This window comes from Podarcis bocagei (genome assembly GCF_964188305.1).
Source record: "Podarcis bocagei genome assembly, chromosome: 1".
Classification (NCBI taxonomy): domain Eukaryota; kingdom Metazoa; phylum Chordata; class Lepidosauria; order Squamata; family Lacertidae; genus Podarcis; species Podarcis bocagei.
In genome coordinates, this window is record NC_138125.1 from 90,758,124 (window position 1) to 90,783,848 (window position 25,725).

At 43.6% G+C, this 25,725-nt stretch overlaps 1 protein-coding gene across 2 annotated transcripts in view; it reads left to right on the plus strand.

The window, feature by feature from the left end:
• Positions 1–4,564: 4,564 nt before the first annotated feature.
• Positions 4,565–25,725, plus strand: part of MARCHF4 (membrane associated ring-CH-type finger 4) — a 121,287-nt gene continuing 100,126 nt past the window's right edge. For both annotated transcript variants that reach the window (XM_081197284.1, XM_081197285.1), the window contains exon 1: positions 4,565–7,081. In XM_081197284.1, coding sequence (XP_081053410.1) covers positions 6,566–7,081 — 516 coding nt within the window. In that variant the 5' untranslated portion in view covers positions 4,565–6,565. The remainder of the gene's footprint in view (positions 7,082–25,725) is intronic.

Sequence of the window (25,725 nt, forward strand, 5' to 3'; positions counted from 1 at the left end):
TTCGTCCGTGCACTGTTATGTGCATCAAGCGTCAAATGCTAGTACAGGTACCAGCTAAGCAATACATCCAGGTAGTGGTTGGGGCAGATTCAGCCGTTCTTGGGTCTGGACTGCCTTAAGCAAGGGGACAGAAAGGGGATTTGCTTAGTAGGCAGGCTGGGCTTGCTAAGGTCAGGATGCCATAGTAGCCATGGCAGTGAAAGTCATAGTTTGAACCACTCTCGGACGACAGACATCTACTTTTTTTCCTTTTTCACATCAGTCACTCCACAAACTACCTAATTCAAAGCATTTGCGCAGCATGGGCACCAAGTAAGCCTCTCTGGAGAGGGCATTCCATACATGGGGCAGCACCACTGAGAAGACCATTTCCTTGACTGCCAGCCACCTCATCTGAATAGCTGGGGAAACCTGGAGAAGGGCATGTGATCTACTATTGAGCTACAGCAGGCCAAACTGCAGAAGAATAAGAAAGTCTTCTCCTCTCCAGTCCTGCTTTATCTGATTTGGTTCTGTCCACTTCGCTGCCTCCTAGAAGAAACATTTTGATGTTTCCTTAATATTTTGTTTTTCATAGAATTATAGAGCTGTAGAGTTGGAAGGGACCCTGAGGGTCATCTAATCCAACCTCCTGCAATGCAGAAATCTCAGCTGAAGCACCCATGACAGATGGTCACCCAACCTCTGCTTTAAAACCTCCAAGAAAGGAGAGTCCACCACCAGAGGTAGATTTAGGGGAGTGCGACTGGTTTGGTTGCACTGGACGCAGAGCCTTGGAGGTGCTGCAGGGGGCACCACAACTATTATGTAGATTGGAAGGCAAGAAGTTGGGAGCATTGAATTTTGGTGTTGCCCAGGGCCTCAAGGTCTGACAGGGCCACCACTTTCTGAGGGAGTCCATTCCACAGTCATACAGCTCTTCCTGTCAGAAAGCTCTTTCTGATGTCAAGCCAGAATCTCATTTCTTGTAACTTGAAGCCATTGGTCTGGGTCGTACCCTCCAGAGCAGGAGAAAACAAGCTTGTTCCATCCTCCATGTGACAACCCTTTATATATTATTTTGTTTTTAATCAAATAACTGTTTTACAGTCAAAAACTGCAACTTATAGAATCCTTAATATATTTCCGTAGGGTTGGTTTTTTGGTCTTTTGTGAAAGACAAAACCTTGATTTTCCATGGCACATCAACTCTCAGTGATAAAGTGTTTAACACTTTACAGTGGTTTGAAGTGTAACTTATTTGTGGCAAATTAATTGCACGTGCTGTTTTCATTTGGCTGTGCTGAGTAATTGGATCCACCCCTCTCCACCCTTCATTAGGGAAGAATGAAGAAACTTCCACTGCACTTCATGCTGCTTCTCACCAAAGCCTATTGATTATTTGTATCACAAAGGGAGACCTGGCCCAGTATCACAGCTGAGTGACATTTGAATCTTACCTGCATTGTTCATTGGTGATGGGATTTTTGCTTCTTGGAGTAGTGAGAGGCAAGTGACCAAGCCCTAAACTGCTGAGGGTTTCTCAACACTTATTCAGAGACCATTTTTCTGCATAAGAGCACATAAGGAAGCTGGCAAGTAAGTATGTGTATACAGGCAAGGAGTTATCTGGACACCCCTAAGTACAAGAGAACTGTAGGGGGGCATTCAAATGACTCCACAACCCTATATAAGACGAGCCCTGCTGGATCAGGCCAAGGGCCCATATAGTCCACCATTCTTATCCAACAGTAGCCAACCAGATGCCCATGAGAAGCCCACAAGCAGGAACTGACTGCAATCTGTGAGTGTGCCTTACATGTATATGAACAATCTCTGTGGGATTTTCCATGTGCAGATAGGTGTATATCTGCAGCATTGCTTATCTGTTTTCAGGAATAATTGATATAAAACACTGATACAGAACACCATGTTAACTCACACACACACTAAGTTTAAAAGCATCAGTGATTTAACACCACCAGCAGCAGTCAAATTGTCAAATGGAAGTCCTAGCAAAATAAGTTTCTACAGTGTTAAACATAAAAAGGAGATATGTTTGGCCATTGGACCTCCTTGGAGGCTTAAGCACCAGCGCTGAAGAGGACTTGTTCTGGCTTCCCATGATCTAGCCTCCTAAAAGGGTTTGAGGCAAAGCAAGGCCACATCTTGCAATGCAAACCTACAACCAGCTGTGGTGTGCATGTGACTAGCAGAACTGCCTGGGCAGGGCTAAATAATGTCCAAGGACAATCCAAATGCCAAATTAATATACAGAAAGCCAGATGAGTTCTCCATCAGGCTTGTCCTCAGTCATTTAGGTACACTTTACAAAAGGCTAGCCTTGAAAACAGCCCAGAAACTTCAGCAAGTCCAAAGTGCATCTTCCAGGATTCTATCAGTAGCTACCCCTTCATACCACATTACATCATTCCTCTGTTGGCTTCACTGGTTGGCAGTGCATGTCCATACTCACTTGAATGTTATGGCTTAAACCTCTAAATGGTTTGCAACCAGAATATCTCTGAACCATATCCCTCCATATGAACATGCCTGAGGCTTACATTTCACTGCAGAAGTTACTCTTCAAGGTACACTGCTGGCTGAGAAACAGCGTATAGATACCTGAGAAATGAATATGGTTATGGAGCCCTCGTGGCCTGCTTTTAGGTGTGTGATAAATATGAATTTATTTAAGTGGATTTTGTTACAATCTTGATTTTATTGTGTATTCCCCTACTTGGTTTTTAGTTTTGCATCTTGGCTTGTTTCTGTTACTGTTTTTTTTAGGTCGCATTTTTATATTGATTGATTGTTTTATATTGATTTTATGTGAGCTACCTTGTGTACCTTTTGTAACAAGGTAGAGTGTAAATATAGCACATGCATCCTTTGCAGCCATGATACTTTAATCAGCACCATACTAAGATGATAGAGCTGTCTCACATATATTCACACTGCCACCATGGTATGTGATGATGGAATGTATTCAAGAGAACAACACAATGGGACACAATTAATATATTTCTTAATGAGCAAAGCATCTCCCGGCATTAATGAAAATATAGATATTCATACTTGTAAGCCATCAAATCTTCTGCAGCTAATTAATCTCGGGGGGGGGGTGTCTCAGAAGAACCAGATTACCCACTACCCTCTTTGAAATCTTCTGAACTGCATGCAGGATTACACATATTCTAGAACAGGTGGTGAACTAGTAGCCTGCAGGTCTGATTTGGCCCACCAAGCCTTGACCCATCAACCCACAACTCACTTTACTGACCGTACTGACTTTGCCCTAAAATTACAACCCATTCATTTCTGATACCTCAGTGAAGCCTGTTGGAAGTAGCAACTAAACTCAAGCAGTAGAATAGATCACTTGATGTGCCAAAACATGTAATATATTTGTTTAAATCATCTCATTCTAAGTGACCTGAAACCCTTCATGTGTGAAGTGAGCTAATATTTCCCGTGTGCGGGGAAAGTATTCCTGAAGATGATCAGTGGCTGTTGTTCTTGGAGGCTCTGCTATTGTGTGTGTTAAGTTTCACGAGGAAACATGATCAAAATTATGCCATGCCACTTGAGAACAGGGGTCATCAAGTCACATGTGTGCTGTTAATAATACAAGCATTCTGATGGGACAGGGTGAAAGTCCTCATATTATGCAGAGAAACGAAACACACTTTCTCCACTTAAACACACACAAATAAAAACAGATATATAGAAGCATAGCTTCCTCATTCAAGGCACCCACACTAGTTTCCCAAAGACCCTGGCTCAAATTGAGTTGCTGTCCTTCAGATATCTGCACTTTATGACTGCACTTTGTTAAGCAGATAAACTAATAAAACAACCCCCTCTCCCGAAAAGCAGATAAAAAGGATACTAGACCTTATATACATAAAATAGCTGTGCAGGTGAGAGATCAGTTCCTACTCTCACAACATTCCAACGACACAGACAAAGAAAATGTGTTCCTAATACTCACAGGTGCACGCACGTAAAGCACAGCTTCCAGAAAACAGAAGCAGCGCCACAGACACACACTCCTCTGTACACAGACAACCACGTAGAGATCGTTCTTAGAGATGTATGGCACACTTGCAGATGCATAGATACGGCGTGCGGAATAGGAGCTACCTTTGCCTTCCCACGAGACGCGCACAGTGATCACCCTTCCACGTTCACGCGGAAAAGTGGAAGGCAGGCAATTCCCACGCACAAACATACAGGGACACACGCTTTTACAGCTTACCCACAGACACCGTCTCTTTTTTACACACACACACGGAGCAGACGAACAGGCAGGCAGCAAAGGAAACAGTAGCCTCACCATATCAACATAATACTCGCAGGACCTAATTTATTGCTGGGGAGGGTGGAAGCTAACACAAGGCGGCTCACAGTTCCGTAGCACTTAGTCTCTCCCCCCGCCCCCTCTCTCACACGAGCACCCCACCCTCTCTCTCTCTCCCCCTTCCCCCACCCCCCATACTCTTCGGATCCCTCTGCTAGTTGCGTCAGTTCCCCAGTAGCGCGCCAAGCTGGGCAAGGGAGCTGTCCAGAGCCTTTTGGTGCTGAAACTGCAGCAGCACTCTGACCAGCCCCCTCCGCCGCTGCTTCCGCCAGCTTCCCTGGCATATTTTCTATGCTAAGCAAGACCTTTCCTTCCCCCACCCAAACGGTTTATTGACAGCGACTGCCGGCCCTGGAGGCGGAGAGAAGCAAGGCTGGGCAACAACCTGAATTTATCCTCCCTCTCCCGCTCGCTCGCTCGCTCGCTCTTTCCCCCCGCCGCCGCTTTTCTGTCTTGGCTTTATTTATTTAAGGGCTGAGCAGCAGCAGGAGGAGGAGGAGAGAGAATCACGTTCCACCCATCCTTCCTCGCTCCCGCCCTTCCTCAACATCCCCATTTGCACTGCAAAACTATCCTCCTTTCCCATTGCATCCCATGGAGGTAGCAACAGCCACATCATCACTGAAAGCCGGATGGGAGAGAGCTGAGGGGAGGCTGGTGAAAGGGAGAAGCTGATCGCTGCCCAGACGCTAGGAGCTTCAAGCAAAATACCCCCACTCTTCGCTTTTTTCCCTTCTCGATCTGGCACATCGTATTCCTAACAAGCCTGCTTTCATTTTTTTTCCCCTACCCAAAGCCGAGGATACTATCTACGTGTGGGGTCCCCCACCCCCACCTCTTTTTATTTTAAAGACTTGCAATGGTTAAGCGTCAATGCCATTGAGCGAAAACAACAGTCAGAGAAAGAGGAGGAGAAGGAGGAGGAGGAGGAGGACAGGGGAAGAGGAAGATGAAACTGGAGACGGTTGTAGCGGCGGAAAAGAAGGAGCCTTATGCATCAAAAGGAGATCCCTGCATCTGCTGAACGCACCTTTTCCTCCGCGTCAGCCACAATGGTCTGTACAGGCTGTCAATGCGTTTGATGACGTCCCTATTTTGTGAAAGGGGAAAGGAAACGTGACAATGTAAGATCCACGTTCTCTTGGTCAATTTCGTGCGAAAAGGATAGAACCGTTTTCTACGGATTTGTTTTCCTCCCCAAAGTCTAAGAGGGAAAACCATTTGAGGAATTACTAAGATCCACGTCCCCTCCTTAATAATAATAATAATAATAATAATAATAATAATAATAATAATGTGTGTATGCGTGAGTGTGGTCCAGACAGTTCCTGGAACGGGGAGTGAAAACATAATCCAGTGAATTTGGGTATATAAAAAATTAACCTCATTTAATACTCACTTCCTTTCAGGACTTTCAAATTTTCTATTGAGAATATTTTAATAAAGTAACATTTCAAGTAATCGGTGAGGATTTCACATCGAGGGTGTGTTTTCCCCTCTTCCCCAAGAAATGTGTGCATCTTTTTTCAATGAAATCAGTTTTGATATTACTATTAATAATGATTATGATGATAGAAACAAGAACTAATTTTGCATTTTATTAATGATCTGCTCTGCTGATATTCTGTCAGAGACACATTTTTAAAACGTTCCAACTAAATAAAAATAGTAATAAGGAGAAATACTTGACATGCCAAATACTGTTGGAAAAAACTATATACACATATATATTTATTTTCTCCACACCTTCTGGTGACTTGAATTCCTCTTCCACTTCCTCCTTTTTTTGGAGTTACCAATTGTTAACAGTTTCCACCACATTTTCCGAACTATCCTACCCAGCACTTGGAGTGGATAAGGCTTCTTTCCATAACTATTTCATTTTAACTTTTTAAAAAGGAATTGTGGAATTGCTCATTTTAAAAAAGGAGATGTGAGAAGGAGGAGCTTGAAATCAATGTTTTGTGGTTGTTGTTTTAAAAGGAAACCTCATGACTGTTGTGTATGTGTGTGTGTGTTTAAAACGGGGTTGCTGTGACATATCCGAAAGATCTTCCTACAAATTCCACTTTTGTTATTTAGCTAGCTCTTATATATGTATCAGTGAATTTGGGTGGGAGCAGGGAAAAGGAAACGGAAATTAACCAATCCAGCCCTCTTGCTCTTGGGTGCCCCCTACCGGCCCCATTTTTCCCACCCGTGCCTGTCTGGAAGGGAAGGCACATGTTAATACCAACCGGTGCGATCGTTTTATGGTACTGTTGCTGCGGATTGCTGATCCCCAGACAGATGTTGCGCCACCAGGGTCTCCTCAAGTGCCGCTGCCGCATGTTGTTCAATGACCTGAAGGTCTTCCTCCTGAGGAGACCCCCCGCGCCCCCTCCGCCCTCGCCGCCGCCTCTCCCTCCCATGAACAGTGGAGACCAAGCCTTGAGCTTGCAGGCTTCTAACAACAACACGCTGACCACGCTCTATGGAGGGCGAAGGGGACCTTGGAGAGCGCCGACTGCCGGGGGTGGTGGTGGAGGAGGAGGAGGGGGAGGGGGGGCAACGAGCCCTCCAGAAGAGGAGTGGGGAAGTCCTGGAGGAGAGGGAGAGCAGCCCATGTCTATGATGAGCAGCGCCTCCTCCGAGGACTTCTGCAAAGGGAAGGCGGAAGATCGGTATTCCCTGGGGAGCAGTTTGGACAGTGGCATGAGGACACCGCTCTGCAGGATCTGCTTTCAGGGCCCAGAGCAGGTGAGTGTGTGTGTTTATGCACATATATGTTTACATTCACCTGAGAGAGACTTCCTACAAAGCCAGACTTTCCTACACCTCCAAAATAGCACTTGCCCCTCCTCCCCACCCCACCCATCTCCTCACTGATTCTCCACCCAAGCTGGAAAGGCTCCCCGCCCCCTCTCTCCACACATTCACACAGCTGCCTGGGGTGTTCCATTTATCTGTATCTGTAGTGAAGTTTCGAGAGAGAGAAAAGGAGAGTGGAGCAGTCAGGGGGCACAATGCCCCAACTTGGTAACTTTTGATGAAAGAGGACTGGAAAGTACTGCAACACAGTGGGCCCAGGACCAAAAGCACACAGGTGCATACACCAATCACAAACATGAGTAGACAAACCCCTCCAAAAAAAAGTATCACAACAAGTGTCCAGGACCACCCGCCTCCTTTTCTGCATAAGCAGTAGTAAACATAAAGTACAATTTAAAAAAGAAGAAGAAGAAATCCAGAAATATTAAGCTCCACATATGTAGCTGTTCTGCTGGTGAAGTTTAATTACATTCCTGGTAGTTTGTGCCAGGTCAGGCATTACTCTTCCATGCAACCGAGGAGTGAAAGAAATGATGAGTGAAAGCAATACAGTTTAATGCACTTGTGAAGGGTCTGTGAGCCGCCTTTTATGGTCAGCCCTGAAGATGCTAGCCATTCCTTGCTTTAAGTTCTGGTAGATGGATTGTCTTTCTGTGTCAATAGCATTCCACATGCAAAGTTACATGGACATAGGCAAGTATTGCTCAGAGTTACACTGTTATTGCCTTCCTACTGCTGATTTGGACATAGGCAAGTATTGCTCAGAGTTACACTGTTATTGCCTTCCTACTGCTGATTTGGTGTTATGTTTTGTTGCTTGACTTTCCAAACAGCAGAGGCATCGCTTTTGTTTGACTGATGGTTTGCAACTTGGTGGAGAAAAGTGGACTATACAGCTTCCCCCAGATAGCATTTCATTTCAAGTGTTTTGGAAATCTTTCAGACTTTCTAAGTTCGGTGTGATCCAGATTTGGTCAGAGTAGACCCATTGAAATCAGTTGAATTGGAAGTTAGTCTTGACTAATTGAAGTTTATGTATTTGAATGGGTCTACACTCCAAGTATGTCTAAGTTTGTATCCAAGCTTGTGCGATTTCATGTGTTAGAAAATATTGTGCATAATGAAAGTAATGTCATCTTTGATACCTGGCTGAAAGATCACAGTGTGTCAAATTAATGAATTAAACAAGCTTGTCTCAGATTGGCTAACTTCTGAAATGCTAAAAATGTGTGGACATCCTGAAAGCTTGAATTTCAGCACTGCTCAGCTAGCAGATGTTTAAAGATTACAAAATAAGGCAAAAGTAAACAAACAGCTAAGTAATTTAAAGCAATTAGTTTTTTTAAAAAAACAAACAAACAGCAGCACACTTTTCTAGGAAGTGTATTTAGAAAGCACGATGACATAATGATTCATTAGGAATGATGAGCAATTGAAATTGTGCAACAAAACTTCTAAACTTTCATTTTTGGTGTGAGGGCTCACCCATCACAATCAAATACACTGGACACATTTGGAGTGCAGTGTCTTTTTCATAGCCTTTAGACATACATACATACATACATACATACATACATACACACTATGTTATTGTGCAACTCCTGTTTGATTGTAATATGCTCAGAGCAGATGTTTCCACTAAATTGTGTTCATTGACCACAATCTGTTACACAGTTGCACATGTTTCAGCATTATTAAAATAGCTGGAGCTACTCCGTGCTGTATCACAAACATTGTTTTAACATGGATATCCTGTAGCCTTGATCATGAATGGTTGTGTAGTATTTGTGAGGCCACATTAGATGCTTTCATGAAATAAAGTGATGTGGTAATATCTGTAATGCAGAGTCAGAATATAGGATTTATCTCTGTAGAGTCAGGCTGGCACCTTGGAACCAGACAATGAAGACCCTGAATTTGCCTCTGTTCTCATACAATATTTCATAGGTTGGACTTGGGCATCTTTATCTCTGAGTCTCAGTTTTGAGCCAGCAAAAGGACTCACCATGGCCAGTCAAAATGCTGAACAAGTTGAGAATGGTAAAGCCTGTTCAGTGATAAAGTATTATTGAAAGAACAGTGGTGCTAATGTTGTTAACACACACACAATGCTATAGTTGAAAGGAAGACTGAGAAGAATGCTTCTACGTGTAGCATTCTGAAAAGTTCTCTGTGGAACATCAGATGGCTAACTTATGCTTCCAATTCTGGTGGGCCACTGTGGTTTCAGTTGTATGGTTTAACCAGTGGATGGTTTGAGTGGATGGTTCAGCCTTCCAACAGTGTGTGTGTGTGTGTGTGTGTGTGTGTGTGTGTGTGTGTGTGTGTCTATGGTGAGAGGTTTGGATGAGATGGTCTTTCATGTCTTCCAGTAATGGTAAATGAACCAGTGGCAAAACACTCTTCCATCATACGCTTAGTAGCAATTAGAACTTGAGCTTTGCTATTTGCAGACATAGATCCAAAATAACAAGCAGGGGTGATGAATGCTTTGTGTAGTATAAAACTGGTTCCTGGCCTGACACCATGCAGGCACCAAAATAGCAATCACTCTGATGATTACACTCCTGTCACCCAGAATACTTGTGCTCAGTTGCACACTGATACACATCCAGGGTTCAACCACTTATTCATACACCAAGCATCCAACCTGTGGCTCACTGCAGCTCTCAAAGATCAGCTGCACATTGGCTAATACCAAATTGCAGAAATCCACTAGTACAGGCTCCGCTTTATGTGAAAGACAAAAATACTTTCCCTCCAACAAATAAAAATGTAAGAAGGTCACAGTACAATACATATATTTTAAAAACAGAAACTGAGAAAGGTTAACTACAGTCCTGCACATAAAATGCACAGGCACTGCAGCAAATTGGCAGAACAGGAGGGGGAATGCAATGTACTTATACCAGGTAGGTTCAGAATCTGCTGGAAGATCTCTTTAGTTCTGCTGCAGTCCCAATCCTGCCCTTTTACTAGAACGGAGGTTGGCTTGAGTGGAAATGTTTTACCTTAACTGGATTCTTAGTGCCATGCACCAACTCCATCCTTAGTACAGCAAATGTTGCATTTAGTAGTAAAAATTCTGTTGTTGTTGTTGTTTAGTCGTTTAGTAGTGTCCAACTCTTCGTGACCCCATGGACCAGAGCACGTCAGGCACTCCTGTCATCCCAAACTCATGAAATTAGCATTTACTTTTTTGGGGTAATCCTGCTGCTAATGTTTAATGTAAGAGTAATGTAAAGTAATAAGGAATGACATATATTTCCTAGCTTAGTTTGTGAGGCTGTACCAAAAAATGGGCTGGAATCAGGATTTGCTGTAGTTTCTCTTACATCACTGTGTGGAATCCAGAGCTGACTTTGCTATACTGTGAGTGTAAATGTTAAGGTCTCCTAAGGAAGAAAGGAAAAGGCATTTTAGTCGTCAGCATTTTAGTAGAGCCTTGAGTCTATTGTAACGGCATTGGATGGAGCATGTCTTGCGGCCTAATAAGAAAAATTCAGCATCTCACATGGGTAGTGAAGATGCCTCATACTCATGCAGCATCTCAAACATAAAGAGTTTGGCAGAGAGATTCATAGTGAGGAATGGAAACAGAAGGGATCTTGCGTGACTTCAGTTTGTCCAGCAGTGAGAATGGTATCTAGAAAAACTGAAGTGCCCAGCTGGGGGGGAAAGCCCTGGTGGTTACCTAGATCTTGTTGCTGGTTGTGAAGTCCTGGTACTGTGTTGTCCAATATTTGTTTTGGCCAGCTGTAAGTCTCTACCAGGGCTATAACTAGAAATGGCTCTTTGGCAGCTGTCCCCATGTGGTGAGTCACAGAACAGTGATTGGAACATTATTCTGAGTGATTCAACATTATCATTCTCTGGATTGAGTGGCAGTTGGTTGGCCATTGAGTCTTTTTAGACAAGAAGAGTTCCTGTTTGAGATAATAATTTGAGTAAACAAAACCAAAAAACAGGCTCTTGTATGTTCTTTAGCTCTGAGTCACATCTGACTGCTGCCCAAGGCTGGGCCCTGACACTGGCATACATTTGTACAAGCTTCTGTGGTTTGGGCAAGTCAGAATCTCTTTGGAGATAGGTGCAAACAAAGGTACAAACATGACATGCAAGGGATTTGGTGGGAGCTCCGGAGGCCGCTGTTGCAGTTCTTGGGCTAGGTCCTGGTGCTGAGGTGTCCATAGAGAGCATTGGTTATTGTTATTATGTGTGCTTAAGGTCCCAGGTTCAATCCATGGCATCTCCACGTAAGAATGGAAATGGTGAAACCCTGGAGAGCTGCTGCCAGTTTGTGTTTGCAACACTGAGTTTGCTGGGCCAATGGGTCGGACCCTGTGTAAAGCAACCCCCATTGTTCCTCTTTCCTGCCAGTGTCACTCTTGTACCTAATCGCTGCACAGAACCAGAGTGCTGATTTGCAGTATACTCTGTTAGCCAGAGGATAAATGACCAGTGAGACACAGTCCTTGGTGGTGACTTCTGTAATTGATGGTTTCAGCAAAATGCCTTAAGATGATTTAAAAACAAAACAAACAAACAAAAAACCCTCTCTGTTTAAATACACATATTTCCCCCTCTGCCAGACAAATTACACCTTGTGGAATTTTATTTCTTTTTTATATGTTTAGAAAGCCACTCTTCTGAAGATGCATGCAACTATTCCCCTTGCGTATCCTGCATAATTCATCTTTATAGAGGTACACAAACTGTTTATCTTTCTGCGCTAGTCCAGGAAAGATGGAATCTATGAAGCGTGGCTTTGTGTGTGTGTATGTAGAGATTATAATCAGCGTTAAAGCAAACAGTCTGCTTTAGAGAGCACTGAAGCCTTAAGACAATGGCAGCACAATTGTATGCCTGTCTACTCAAAAGTAAGTCCCATTGAGTACAGTGGAGCTTACTCCTTTGTAAGTGGGTATATGATTATATGATGACAGTCTTAGGGTCAAAACACACATTGCTGGATTTTAGAATAATTAGGCATGGAAGGCTCCCCCTCCATTTGCATTAAGTGCACAGGAAAGGGATATTTATTCCCTCCCTTCCTGGCCATGATCATGGATGGAAACCAACCCAGCTTTGATCCCACAAGTTCAAGTCCAATGCAGCGGGGGCGAACCCTGTGCAAGGCCAAAATTTGAGACCCTCTCTAGCCCCTGCCAGGAAGAAGTCGGGAAGGCTCTAGTACCCTGCCAGAGCCCTCATTCCCTTGAGAAGCGTTAAACCTCCCTCACCATGCTCTGCAGTCTAAAGGAAAGCTGCTCCCCACCTCCATACTTAACTTAAAATATCTCCCAAAGGCTCATAATAATAAAAACATAACATAGCTTGGCCCTCAAACACTTGCTTTTTGATTTATTATTATGTATTTATTAGTATTATTTTTAGGTGTGTTCCAGATGTTTTAGATTCCAACTGTGCTGGCTGAGGTTGATAGGAGTTGTAGTCCAAAATAGCTGGAGGGCAATATATTGGCAAAGGTTGCAAGAGAAACAAACAACAACAACAACCTCACGCCTGGAAGGTATGTTTTCAGAGTCTCCTGAAATCAATGGGGCATAGTAACCAGATGCAGCTCTGAAAGTAGAGGATTCCACATCTGCAGGGCCACCACAAAGGATGCCTGAGGTGGACTTTTGAGGAAGGTATTTGATGTGAATCTCAATGCACACGAAACATTGTTATTATTACTATTATTTATGAGACATATATTTTTTTCTTCAACAGCCAATCATATATGTGATAGGAACAGCAATAACAGCAACAGGAAAGAAGAAAATGTTATACAGATGAGTTCCAATTATCATTCTCCTTAGAACATTGAAAATCCATAATTAACACTCAGATTCCATATACTCTACAATACTCCAAAAAATTGTTCCTTCTTAACATGAACATGTTAAGCCTATAATCACAGCCCTCAAATCTTAGGTAATGCATTAATTCTGCCATCACCACATAGTCACCAGATGGACGGACTATAAATTATTATTATTATTATTATTATTATTATTATTATTATTATCATCATCATCCTCATCATCATCATTATAGTCCCATATTTTATCATGCCATTCTTTAACTGTTTGGGACTATTGCCCACCTCCATTTGCCAGCATATAAAATTCTGGTAGCTGCTAGCAAATATGAAATCATTTCTTTATGTTCTTTCTTTATTGACCTTTCCAAATAATTTAATAGAATTGTAAGTGGATGCAACGGAAATTCATAACCCAACATTTTCACTAGCCGAACTTTAATTTTCTCCCAGAACTTTCTTGCCAAGTCAGATTATATTGGTGTTAGTGATTATGCTTTGATTTGATATATAATGCCTATATGTTAGTATGAACATATACTCAGAATTTCTTAGGTTTATAGAATATTCTGCAGGTGAGGTCTACACAATACAAAAGGCAGAAATGTTGTTTCTTTTTTTTAAAAAAAGAAGAAACAGCAACAAGCCTGAATGGCCATAATAACAAACACACCGAAAAAGGCTGTCACCCATGAGATTTATAAGAAATTAAGGTACCGTAACACCAAAATATCCTTGCCAGAGGTTATTTATACCATAAATATAATGTATTAGCTTCCCAATTGCTTCTTTCCAAGAGAGATGAATAGATTCATTGAACCAGCCTCTCTTGGCAAAGACATATGCAGCCTTTTGAGTTCCATATGTGCCTTTATCAGGCAATAATCTCCACCATAATTTGAATACTGAGAATGAACATATCTGCTTCCCCATCCTCTGCCCAATTATGAAATAATAAGGAAGGACAGGAAGCATATTGAAGAATGCTTAAAAAAAAAGCATTGTTGATTGGAAATGCAAACTTTCAGGCAGGAACTGTTTCTGCATACAATACACTGTCTAGTCCCATAAAGAGATGCAAATCCTATTTTGATTTTCTTTACAAACAAGCCTAAATAAGATTTCTCCCTGTGCGTCTTTCTCATCTGTCTTTGCAAGATTTTTATTTTTATTTTAAAAAAAATAATCTCACGACTAAAGCAAGCCAAAAAGGCTGCAAGGATTTTCAGATTTCAGTTTTATGGGAGTCCGAAACACGACAGCCTCCAAGAAGCTGGCTTGATTGTATCTTAAGATCTGTGTGTGGGATGGTGGCTTTTATGTATAAGCCCATGGTTTCTGTTAAAACTCATGTTGGGCAAAGGGAGTAGAGATAAAGAAACATTTGGGCTTCGCTTTAAGTGAAAGCAACTCCATAATGCTGCTTTGTGTAAGGTTACCAGACATCCTCATTTCCCGGGGACAGTCCCCGGATTTACAAATCAGTCCCCATACAAAATCCATTGAAGTTGAAAAGTGTCCCTGGATTCATTGAAAAAAATCTGGGAACCTTGTGGTTCCTTCCTTTCCCTGAGTGGGTACATTGTGAGCCTCAAGGTCCCTGGTTTACATCTTGCCTGAGCCACAAACTCATGAGATGTCCTTAAGTATGCCATTATTCTCTCAACTTCAGATCCCCCTCTGCATGTGGGACCTACAATAAAATGTTGCAGTGCAGAGTGCTCTTGCTCAGCGTGCCAGCCAGCCATGCACCTTGTTGCATTTCCCTCTCCCTTTGCTCTATCACTTTCCCCTCTGTCAGTCAGTATTCTGTGCCCACTTAGCATGCAACACCTCCTCCAGCCAGATCCAGGTATCAGAGACTTGATTCATTTCCGCTGAGATATTGTGGATTTTCTCTGTTTGGGAACTAAGATTCAGGAACAAGGGTGATTCATAAACACGTGCCCAAGTGCATAGGAGTGATAGGCCTCTTGACTATTTTCTTGTTTTGGTTCACAACATCTGTTCACAAAGCATGGCTTAGCTTGGACAGAAAAGAAATTGAGATGCTTTGACAGGTGAACCTCCGTGTTCAATAGGTCTGAATCCTACCTGGAGGGGAACCGAGCAGGTCATCAGAGAAAGAGAAAAAATTAAGAAGAAAAAGCTTCTTTCACTTCAGTGAGTGGCAAGATTGCAAAGGCAGCAGTGCATAAACTCTCCTTCTGTAGTTATGTCCCCTTGTTGCTACTTATTGTGTTGAGAGGGCAAGACTATCAAAACCTCCTTCAGATCTGGAAGGCTCTGGAGCATGAAATAGGGGCTCCTTCCTGTAAAATGTAAATATGCTGAGCCCATATATTTTGAAGGTGGCATCTCTCTATTTGAATTTGCCTCTGCTTTCCCCTCTCAGGCTTCACTTGAGCTTAGTCCAAAGAGAAGATATAGTAGCTGGGAATGTGAATTCTGGATCTGTGATCTGCTTTAGGGAAGGATATGTATGGAACTCCCTATACTCATTCCAATATAGGCATATAGAGTTCCTTCTGGTAGGGAGGATCCAGAGCCTGAAACACACATTCCTTTGAGTCGTTGGCTCACCCACTGAGCTTCGTGGCTCAGTCTATCTAGCCCACCCACCTCTATCATTCATTCATTCATTCATTCATTCATTCATTCCCCACCCTTCATCATAAGGTTACATTAAAAACAATATTAAAAACAATGAAATCAACTCTATTTTCAAAGTATGATGGCAAGAGCAGTTGCTAAGGATAGCTTGCTCTTTTTCCTTGTCCATAACAACAGGGGTGAGGATTTTTTTGGGCATGGTGAGCCAGATTGTTGCTTTTCATCATCCCTATAGGCCAGGAACAACCTACCTGTCAGTCACTTGATATCATTATGCGGTCACATGATTAGCAAGTGGGTTGTCCCATTCCCTTGCACAGTGCTTCCCAAGCACATGACAACCAGCTCGTGGGAACCACAACGCTTTGCTGGGGATAAGCGCTATACATTGGGCTGTGATGATTAGAGCCCCGAGTTGGTGGAAGTCAAATGCCAGCCTGCTAGGACCCTCCCAATCAATGCCAACCAATTCTGTATTCTACCATATGTTGGAGGCCAGTGCTGGTTTGCAGACTTTTCTTTCTTTGGTGGGCCTTCTAAAGGTAAAGGTAAAGGTACCCCTGCCCGTGCGGGCTAGTTGTGTCCGATTCTGGGGTTGCGTGCTCATCTCGCTCTAGAGGCCGTGAGCCGGCACTGTCCGAAGACACTTCCGGGTCACGTGGCCAGCGTGACGAAGCTGCAGCTGGCGAGCCATCACCAGCGCAGCACACGGAAACGCCGTTTACCTTCCCGCTATAAAGTGGTCCCTATTTATCTACTTGCACTTAAGAGTGCTTTCGAACTGCTAGGTGGGCAGGAGCTGGGACCGAACGACGGGAGCTCACCCCGCCGCAGGGATTTGAACCGCCGACCATACGATCGGCAAGTCCTAGGCACTGAGGTTTTACCCACAGCGCCACCCGCGTCCCCGGTGGGCCTTCTACCCATAGAAAAAACTCTTTGTTCTCCACTTCCTCTTGCCCAGACCTTGGATGATTGGGTAGCACAAACTTATCCTTGGGCCTTCTCAGATCTTTCTTCTCTTGATGGCTGATGGAGACTGTATTTGAGCCAATGTTCAGCTCCCTTGAACCCAGCTCTCTGAAGTGGCAAGAAGTTATGCTACTTAAGAACCTTATAATGCTGGTTTCCTTGTTATGGTTTGTTGAATTCATGAACTGCCCAGAGAAGGTTTGTTCATGGGTAGCATCCAAAAAGCACAGGTAAGTGAATAAATAAGGAAGATCCTGTTGCTGGATCAAACCTCAGGTCACGCAGAGCTTTAATCCTGCCCCCGTGCCAAAGCCCATCCCTGCTTCTCTTTTTCCATTCCTGCTCTTCTCTTGCATGGGTTTGTCAAATTTCCCCCACTGCACACCAAGCCTCACTGCTGCCCATTTTCTTCGAAACGCCAATTTGGCAAGCAAAGTCTCTCCCGCTAAAAACTTCCAATGGGCTGGAAGCCGAAAAAGCTGATATCATTAGACATTTGCCAATGATGGTTAAGATTCCTGCAGCCTACAAAGTGGCAGGCGCAATGTGACTATTACAGCAAGCCTGGAGAAGAAGGGACATGCATCATAGGAGGCAATTATAAACCTGTTAGCTTAGCACAAATTGTGGAGAGAATATCAGAAACAAAGCTGTGAGATTTAATGAGAGGAAGAACTTTGATTAGGGAAAGGCAGCTGACGTGGATCTGGGGGGGGGGGGAGCAACGGAAGCCGCCAGAGCTTTTCAAAAGGCATTAATGTCAATGTTGGAAAGGAAACAAGTATAGTTGATGCTGCACGCTTATAAATCTCAACGAAAAAAGGTGCCAAGACGTTCCACTCTGGACTTTATTTGCTAACGAGTGACATGCCTGCCATGAGGACAGGGAAGGATGTGTGCGGAGGGAGGGCTTGTAGTATATTGCAGGGAGTGCTGGAGTTGAACAGTGCAATGTATCTCCGCAAATTGAGTGTGCCAGGAAGGTTTTGCTTTCACAGCATTGTTATTCACCAGCACAATGCCACTAGGGCTGCGGATGCACCGTGCATTTAAAGCACACTTAAAAGCACATTTTCCCACCCAGAGTCCTGGGAACTGTAGTTTACCCCCCAGAGCTACAGTTCCCAGGAATCTTGGGAGAAAGTGATGTGCTTTAAATATATGGTGTGTATATGCAGCCTAGGTTTCTTTCCCTTTCCGATTCAGCAGCCTGGGAGTCAATTCAGTATGATCCTCAGGAGAGCATTGTATGTGTGAGCCTGTAAATATGTGACCATGTAAGCAGAACGGATTGCATCCTGCCCTCGTGGGCAGTTGTTATTTATTGCATCTATATCCCATCTGTAGAGAGCTGCACAGAGAGCTGGATCCAGTTTTAGTCATACTTGGAACAGACCCATCTGAATCAATGGGACATAAGTCTGGATCCAAACCAAGGTTCAAAGGCAATCATCCCTTCGGGGACTGACCTGATCCAGAACTGCTTAGCTTTGGAAAGGCTGCTGCATCATGTGTCTTCAAACCATGCTCTAGGACAGTGATGGCCAAACTTGGCCCTCCAGCTGTTTTGGGACTACAACTCCCATCATCCCTAGCTAACAGGACCAGCGGTCAGGGATGATGGGAATTGTAATCCAAAACAGCTGGAGGGCCAAGTTTGGCCATCACTGCACCAGGACCTTTAATCACACATGTACTACTGCAGCATGGGATCTCACCATAATTGAAGTCTTCTTCTTCTTCCCTGCCTCCAGTCCATAGGGACTTCATCTGTTCTCCAAGAATTCTCAGAGATCATAGACAAAGGCTCTGAAGAGGAAGCATGTTTGTTTTCTCCTGCTCTAGAGCAGGCTTCCTCAGCCTCGGCCCTCCAGATGTTTTGAGACTACAGTTCCCATCATCCCTGACCACTGGTCCTGCAAGCTAGGAATCATGGGAGTTGTAGGCCAAAAACATCTGGAGGGCCAAGGTTGAGGAAGCCTGCTCTAGAGGGTAGCACTCAAGGCAATGGATATTCCAACTAAACATTTGGAAAAACTTTCTGACAGTAAGAGCTGTTCAGCAGTGGAACAGACTTCCACAAGAGGTGGTGGACACTCCTTCCTTGGAGAATATTAAGCGGAGGTTGGATGGCCATCTCTCATGGATGCTTTAGTTGAGATTCCTGCATTGCAGGGGCTTAGACTAGATGACCCTTGGTCCCTTCCAACTCTAAGATTCTATGATTCCATTATTATTATTATTATTATTATTATTATTATTATTATTATTAGACACGGGTGGTGCTGTGGTCTAAACCACAGAGCCTAGGACTTGCCGATCAGAAGGTCGGCGTTTCGAATCCCCACGACGGGGTGAGCTCCCTTTGCTTGGTCCCTGCTCCTGCCAACCTAGCAGTTCGAAAGCATGTCAAAGTGCAAGTAGATAAATAGATACTGCTCCGGCGGGAAGGTAAATGACATTTCCGTGTGCTGCTCTGGTTTCCCCAGAAGCGGCTTAGTCATGCTGGCCACATTACCCGGAAAAACTGTCTGCAGACAAAAGCCGGCTCCCTCGGCCAATAAAGTGAGATGAGCGCCACAACCCCAGAGTTGTCTGTGACTGGACTTAACTGTCAGGGGTCCTTTACCTTTACATTCTTCTTCTTCTTCTTCTTCTTCTTCTTCTTCTTCTTCTTCTTCTTCTTCTTCTTCTTCTTCTTTTCCTACCCTGCACACTAAGGTCCCAGGGCAGGTTACAACACTAATGCACAGTATTAAAAACAGTTTAAAGCCCTGTGCAATCTGCTACTACTATTATTACAACATCTCAACTGATCATGATGCATTCTTGCTTTGTGCTATATATCCAGCTAGCTCCTTGCTTAGAAAACATCCGGCAGCCACATTCAACAGTGTGGGATGGAAGGATGGCAAATGATTTGCTGATGCAAAGTTGAGAGCACAAGTGAGTGGACATGAATACAAAGATGTAACGTTGGGAATTAGGGGTATCCTGTTTCAAAAGCAAAACCGAAATACAGTACTACTACTACTACTACTACTACTACTACAACAACAACAACAACAACAACAACAACAACAACAACAACAACAACAACAAACTAACTAACTAACTAACTAACTAACTAACTAACTAACTAACTAACTAACTAAATCCCGATGTTTTCCTCTTTCAGATGTGCCAAGCCTGTCAGCCTAGTGCATCATGGGAAACGTAGTTCCCTCCCCACTCTTTGTATTATGTTAGCACCTTTTCCCTAAAGGCTGCCTTCATTTCTGTTTGCTAAGCACTTTGGGATCCTCAGAAGGCATAAGTGTGAGAGAAGTGGAAGATGTTATTTTCTGAGTGGGCGGTTGCTGCGCCTCTTCCGTTCCCCCCACCCTTCTGCCTCCTCTTCACACCATTCCTTGTGTTTCAAGACAACACTTAAAAATTCCCCTGAGCTCTTGCTTAGCTTGTTCACTCTCTCGACTCAAAATAGTAACAAGCTTAATCTAGGGGACATCTGTAATCTTTGGGGTTTGTGTGGGTGGCATGAGTAATAGCTCTGAGAAGCAAACCCGTTTATGCAAAGCAGTTCACTCTCCCCCAGCCACTGTCTTTTAAGAAGGATGAGATTAGAAAGATCTTGCCAGCCAAGTGACTAAGGGATCTATCTTCTTCTGAGGCTTGCTTGGTACTTAAGGAATTTACATTATTTGGCTTTCACTAAAATCTGTGCTGACTGAGCCTAGGCCCACAAAGCAAGAGAAAATGCAGTTTAGAAAAGCAAAGGCTGCAGTCTTAAACATGGGAGACGGCCAATCCTGAAATCAGCAGGATTTACCCTCTAGGGCAGTGTGTAAAGCTGGGCATCACCTAGGATGAGTAACCGAAGGGGGAGAGGCCAGGAGAAACTGCTTGTGGCCTTCCTTGCACAACTGCTGCACAACAACAGCCTTGCAAGGTTGGCCAGTTGCATCGTAACTATCCACTTACCACCACAGCTTCCTTTCCATTCTTACAGTCCCCAAATGGGGAATTCTTGGGCACTCAATTAAATACCAAAACCCGGGATCCTGAGACAATGTGCCCTGCATTTCCCAGGCAGAGCCCTCTCAGTTTATTCAGGGAGTACACAGCTCTTCCTGTAATAAGGGCATCCTGCTTCTCTTTAACATTCCCAAACTTTCTCTCAGTAAAATGCACCCAGTGGTCATGCACAAAGGAGATTACCAAAAGTCTACCATCGTATACACTCTTCAAGTTGCAAACTATGAAATTTTATTAAGAATTTTAAACAGGGAAAGAAAAGGACAAAAGGAGAAGCAGATTGGAAAGTAAAAGGAGCTCATTAGTTCAGATCTACTTAGATTTCTTGGTCTACTCACAAGTAGCACAGTCAGCTGGAAGGTTTCCTGGTGGTTTTTGATGGCAGTAGTGATGTATGGAAGTGAGAGCCGGACCATAAAGAAGGCTGACTGCCGAAGAATTGATGCTTTTGAATTATGGTGCTGGAGGAGACTCTTGAGCATGGGTGTGTCCCTCAGACCTTGTGGGGGGGCCGGACTATGTTTTGAAAAAAATATGAATGAATTCCTATGCCCCACAAATAACCCAGAGATGCATTTAAATTCTACTCATGTAAAAACACGCTGATTCCCAGACCGTTCACTGGCCGGATTGAGAAGGCAATTGGGCCATATCCGGCCCCTGGACCTTAGGTTGCCTACCCCTGTCTTAGACCAATGGAAACCCTATTCAGCCCTCATGCTGACTTTCCCAGGTATCTCCTACACACATGCCTCTCTAGAATCTATCATTGCCACCTCCAGAACTAAGCAAGTTGCTTTAATATTTTTTAAAAAAAAAATCCTGTGGCCACTGCCAGATTCCATGCTTTCATGGTGCAGCTGCAGAATATGCACAGCCTTGACTTTGCCTGTAAACATATGCCAGCAAAGCAATCTCATCCCTAAGTTACACCCACCTGGCAGCAAAGGATCACTCATGAACTCCCTTGTGCTGTTAGAGTAGAATGCCAGGCTGGCAGGAGAAATGTTAACATTGGCATGGTATTGGCATAGCCCAGGCATCAACAGAACAATGCCACAGGAGCATAGGAAGCTGCCCATGTCAGACCCACCAGTCCACTGAGCGCAGTAAGGTCTGTGCTGACTGGCAGCTCCCTCCAGGGTTTCAGGCAGGTTCAATGAATCTGGGGCCTTTTGCACACACAGAGAGAGGACAAAAAGTCACACTGGTGCAATTTGCTGCATGAAACAGCTACCCAGTCCCTGTTGTCTCTGTGTGACAAGCAAAGGCGCAGAGGGGCGCATTCAAATTCAGGGTTTTATCATAGTGGGGAAAACACTATTATTGTTGAGATAATAGCCTGGGAATTTGTTGAATCATAACATCACACCAAAATTTATCAGTTGATTATGGCAATTTGAACCATTATTATGTGATAAAAAGGCAGTTCCCCGCGGGTCAGAAGCAGAGGGAGACACAACATCCTATCTTACTTTAAATCAGAAACAACCGACTTAAGTATTCTTGCAGGGGTGCTGGGGACTCTGTTATCCAGACAGTTGCCTGAGGCCTGGATGGAAATGTATTGATAGACCAGCTGTTTAGCAGGGCTTGGTTACAGGGAAGTGGGGGTGGGATGGGATGGGATTCCCTTCAGTGGTATTCAACTAAACAGTCTAAACACTCTCACATTCCCTCTCTCCCCACACCACCACCCCTTTTGGGGGTCAAGTGCGCCATTTCACTTCTCTCAAAATGTTGTAATCTAGCCTTGCTGTTTTGGGGCCCATTTTGCTGAGTGGTGATCTAGACTTTTACCTTCCAAGTCCTGTCCCCATTGGCCCCCCTACCTTTTTTTTGATGCATTTGTTTTAAGAAAGCTGGAGGGCAACAAAACTAAAAAATTCCTTCCAGTAGCTAGCACCTTAGAGACCAACTAAATTTGTTATTGGTATGTGCCTTCGTGTGCATGCATGTCTGAAGAAGTGTGCATGCACACGAAAGCTCATACCAATAACAAACTTAGTTGGTCTCTAAGGTGCTACTCCCCTTCATGGATCACTGCCTTGCCGTGGCGAAGGGGCTTGAATAACTCAGAGAAGCTATGAACTATGCCAAGCAGGGCACCCAAGATGGACAGGTCACAGTGGAGAGTTTTGACCAAACATGATCCACTTGGAGCAGGAACTGGCAAGCCACTCCAGTATCCCTGCCAAGAAAACTCCATGGACAAAGACAACAAAAGATTGAGGGCACAAGGAGAAGGGGACGACAGAGGACGAGATGGTTGGACAGTGTTCTCGAAGCTACCAGCATGAGTTTGACCAAACTGCGGGAGGCAGTGGAAGACAGGAGTGCCTGGCGTGCTCTGGTCCATGGGGCCACGAAGAGTCGGACACGACTAAACAACAACAAGGTGCTACTGGAAGGATTTTTTTTTATTTTGTTTCGACTACGGCAGACCAACACGGCTACCTACCTGTATCTGGAGGGGAACAGTTTGGTTGAAATAGGGAGGGCAGGTTGCAAGGGGCTTATGGATTGTGTTAAGCCCACCCCAACAGGTAAAGCACCTCTCCATAGTCCAGAGCTGAGAGCAATGAAGAGAAGGAGAAAGACTCTCCTTGATGGCAACCAACAACACCTGAAACGCGCTCATATGTGGTGGTGAAGGCAGCAAAGAAATATCTCGCCTCCATCACATTCTCTGTTGCTGCAGAAAAATAGATGCAAGCCCACCATGTGCTCACTAAAGAAATAATAATAATAATAATAATAATTATTATTATTATTATTATTATTATTATTATTATTATTATTTGTTTGTTTATACCCCGCCCATCTGGCTGGGTTTCCGCAACCACTCTGGGTGGCTCCCAACATCATCATCATCATCATAAGTGATACAATGTCAAACATTAAAAAGTTCCCTAAAGAGGGCTGCCTTCAGATGTCTTCTAAAGGTCAGATACTAGCTACCAGTCAACAGTTACTAGCCATGATGACTATGTTCTGCCTCCATTGTTGGGGGCAGGGGACATTGTCCCTCTGAATGGCAGTTTCTGGGACTCACAAGTGTAGAGAGTGGTGTTGCACTCATGGCCTGCTTGAAGACTTCCCATAGGCATCTGGTTGGCCATTGTGAGATAAGGATAGTAAGCTAGATGGGCCTATAGCCTGTTCCGTATGGTTCTTCTTATCTTCTCCTGATCCAAACTTTTAATTTTAGATCGTGAGGGCCCTCGGCTATAAGCAGTGAAGTTTGTAACACTGTACATTATGGACACAGGACTTCCACTGTTGCTAACAACTCCCATCTTTCTTGTAACATCAAGTCCCACCTTCTACTTACATTGTTGTGAAGGCTATAGGCAGGGTTTATTTTGCTTTTATTCTTCTACAGCACTTAGCTAGGCAGCCTGGGAACTTAATAATCATAATTGCACTATATCCAGAGAACTCTAGCAAATAAGCTATGCCACACTCTTTGGAGAAACAAAATCCCCTAAAGAATTAGCCTTTTATTGCAATATGTTTTTTCAATCAATCAATCAAATCCTGTTATATGGTTTAATCCGTTTAACAAAAACGGATAAATTCCAGAGCTCAGGTTGTTACCGCATACAAACCTTGACTGAACAAAGAAACCACCTGAGAGAGTGTTTAATCTGCTAGCAACTTGTAAACTGAAAGCTAATGGAGGGGAATATATGAAGGAGGATTCTGAAGAGATTCCACGTTTACTTTGAAATGTGCTGGGGCTACCACCCTGGAATAACTATGAATAATACGACTCTCGCACAGGACTTAAAGATTATCTTCTTCTTCTTCTTCTTTCTTTTTTAAAAAAAATCTCCTTCTGAACAGAAGCTCTTTGAATTTAAGTGCTTTGTACAAGGTCACATAGCAAACCCGTCTCAGGACCCGCATCACAACTCTTGACACTGCTGGCTTTAGGCATAAAGTGCTGTAGTAAAAGATTAAACGGTGCTATCAGTGGGAGTGGCTGTCTGCTCAGCCGTTGAGTAATGTAATGTTTCCAGAGATTTGCAGAAACACTGTAAAGAAATCAAAGGAAGTTTGGAAGAAGAATGCCCTTTCTTGAAGAATGACATTTATTTCCACACCGGGCTTTCTGTTTTGGGTATGCACAAGGCTGATTAACCACCCGCATTGTGATGGTGGAAATCATGTCCCCAACTCACTCCAAGTCACTGTGACACCTCCGTGATTAACCTCTGTGAGGAGCGATGTGGGTGGCGGTGCATGCAGCTGTGTGATGCAACACTTAGACAAAGAGAGAGAAAGTGAGGCATGGAGACGTGTGTGTGTGTGTGTGTGTGTGTGTGTGTGCTGTTACATATAAATCTGCCTTATACCGAATCAGACCCATTGGTCCATCTAGCTTAGGGTTGTCTACACTGACTGGCAGTGGCCTTCCAAAGAGAAATCATTTCCAGTACTACCTTCTGCATGAAACACAGATGCTCTGGCAGATCAAGTGGGTGGATTATGCTGAAACGGCTAAAATGACCGGAGGAATCAGAAATCAGGAAGAGCACAATTTTGATAAGGAGTCGGGGAAATTTATAAGCTGCCTTAAAAACCATCGTAAACAGTTAAAATCGTTAGTAGGATTAGAATATCACTTGGAAATGTGAAAGATTTGGATTATCATAAAAGATGCAGGAGGAAATGATTAACAACAGGATCCACAACGGGAAGGAGGGAAGTCCAAGAGATTCCTTGGAATCTTGTTTTTATGTTGTATGTTCGATATGTGACCGCAGAAAAACCAAATCTGAAAATCCAAATAAATAAAATTATAAGACAGAAAAAAGAAAAAGAAAAGAAAAGCAGATCACGGGGTGTTAGCCCTTCCTCACTATTGTATATAAACTGGTGGTGGTGATGAAGTACTGGATATTTGTTACAGCTGGCTTTTATTTACAATTTTATGGTTGTGGCTGCATTTTAGTATATTTTATTTGTATGTTGCCTAAGAGGATATTACTCTTAAAGGTGGTCTAGAAGCATTCAAAATATCATAACGACAACAGCAATAGTGTGAATGAGAATTGATGCAAACTTGCAAAATCAGGCTTATTTCTCTTTTTCTCTGTGCCACAGGGTGCTATGTTTA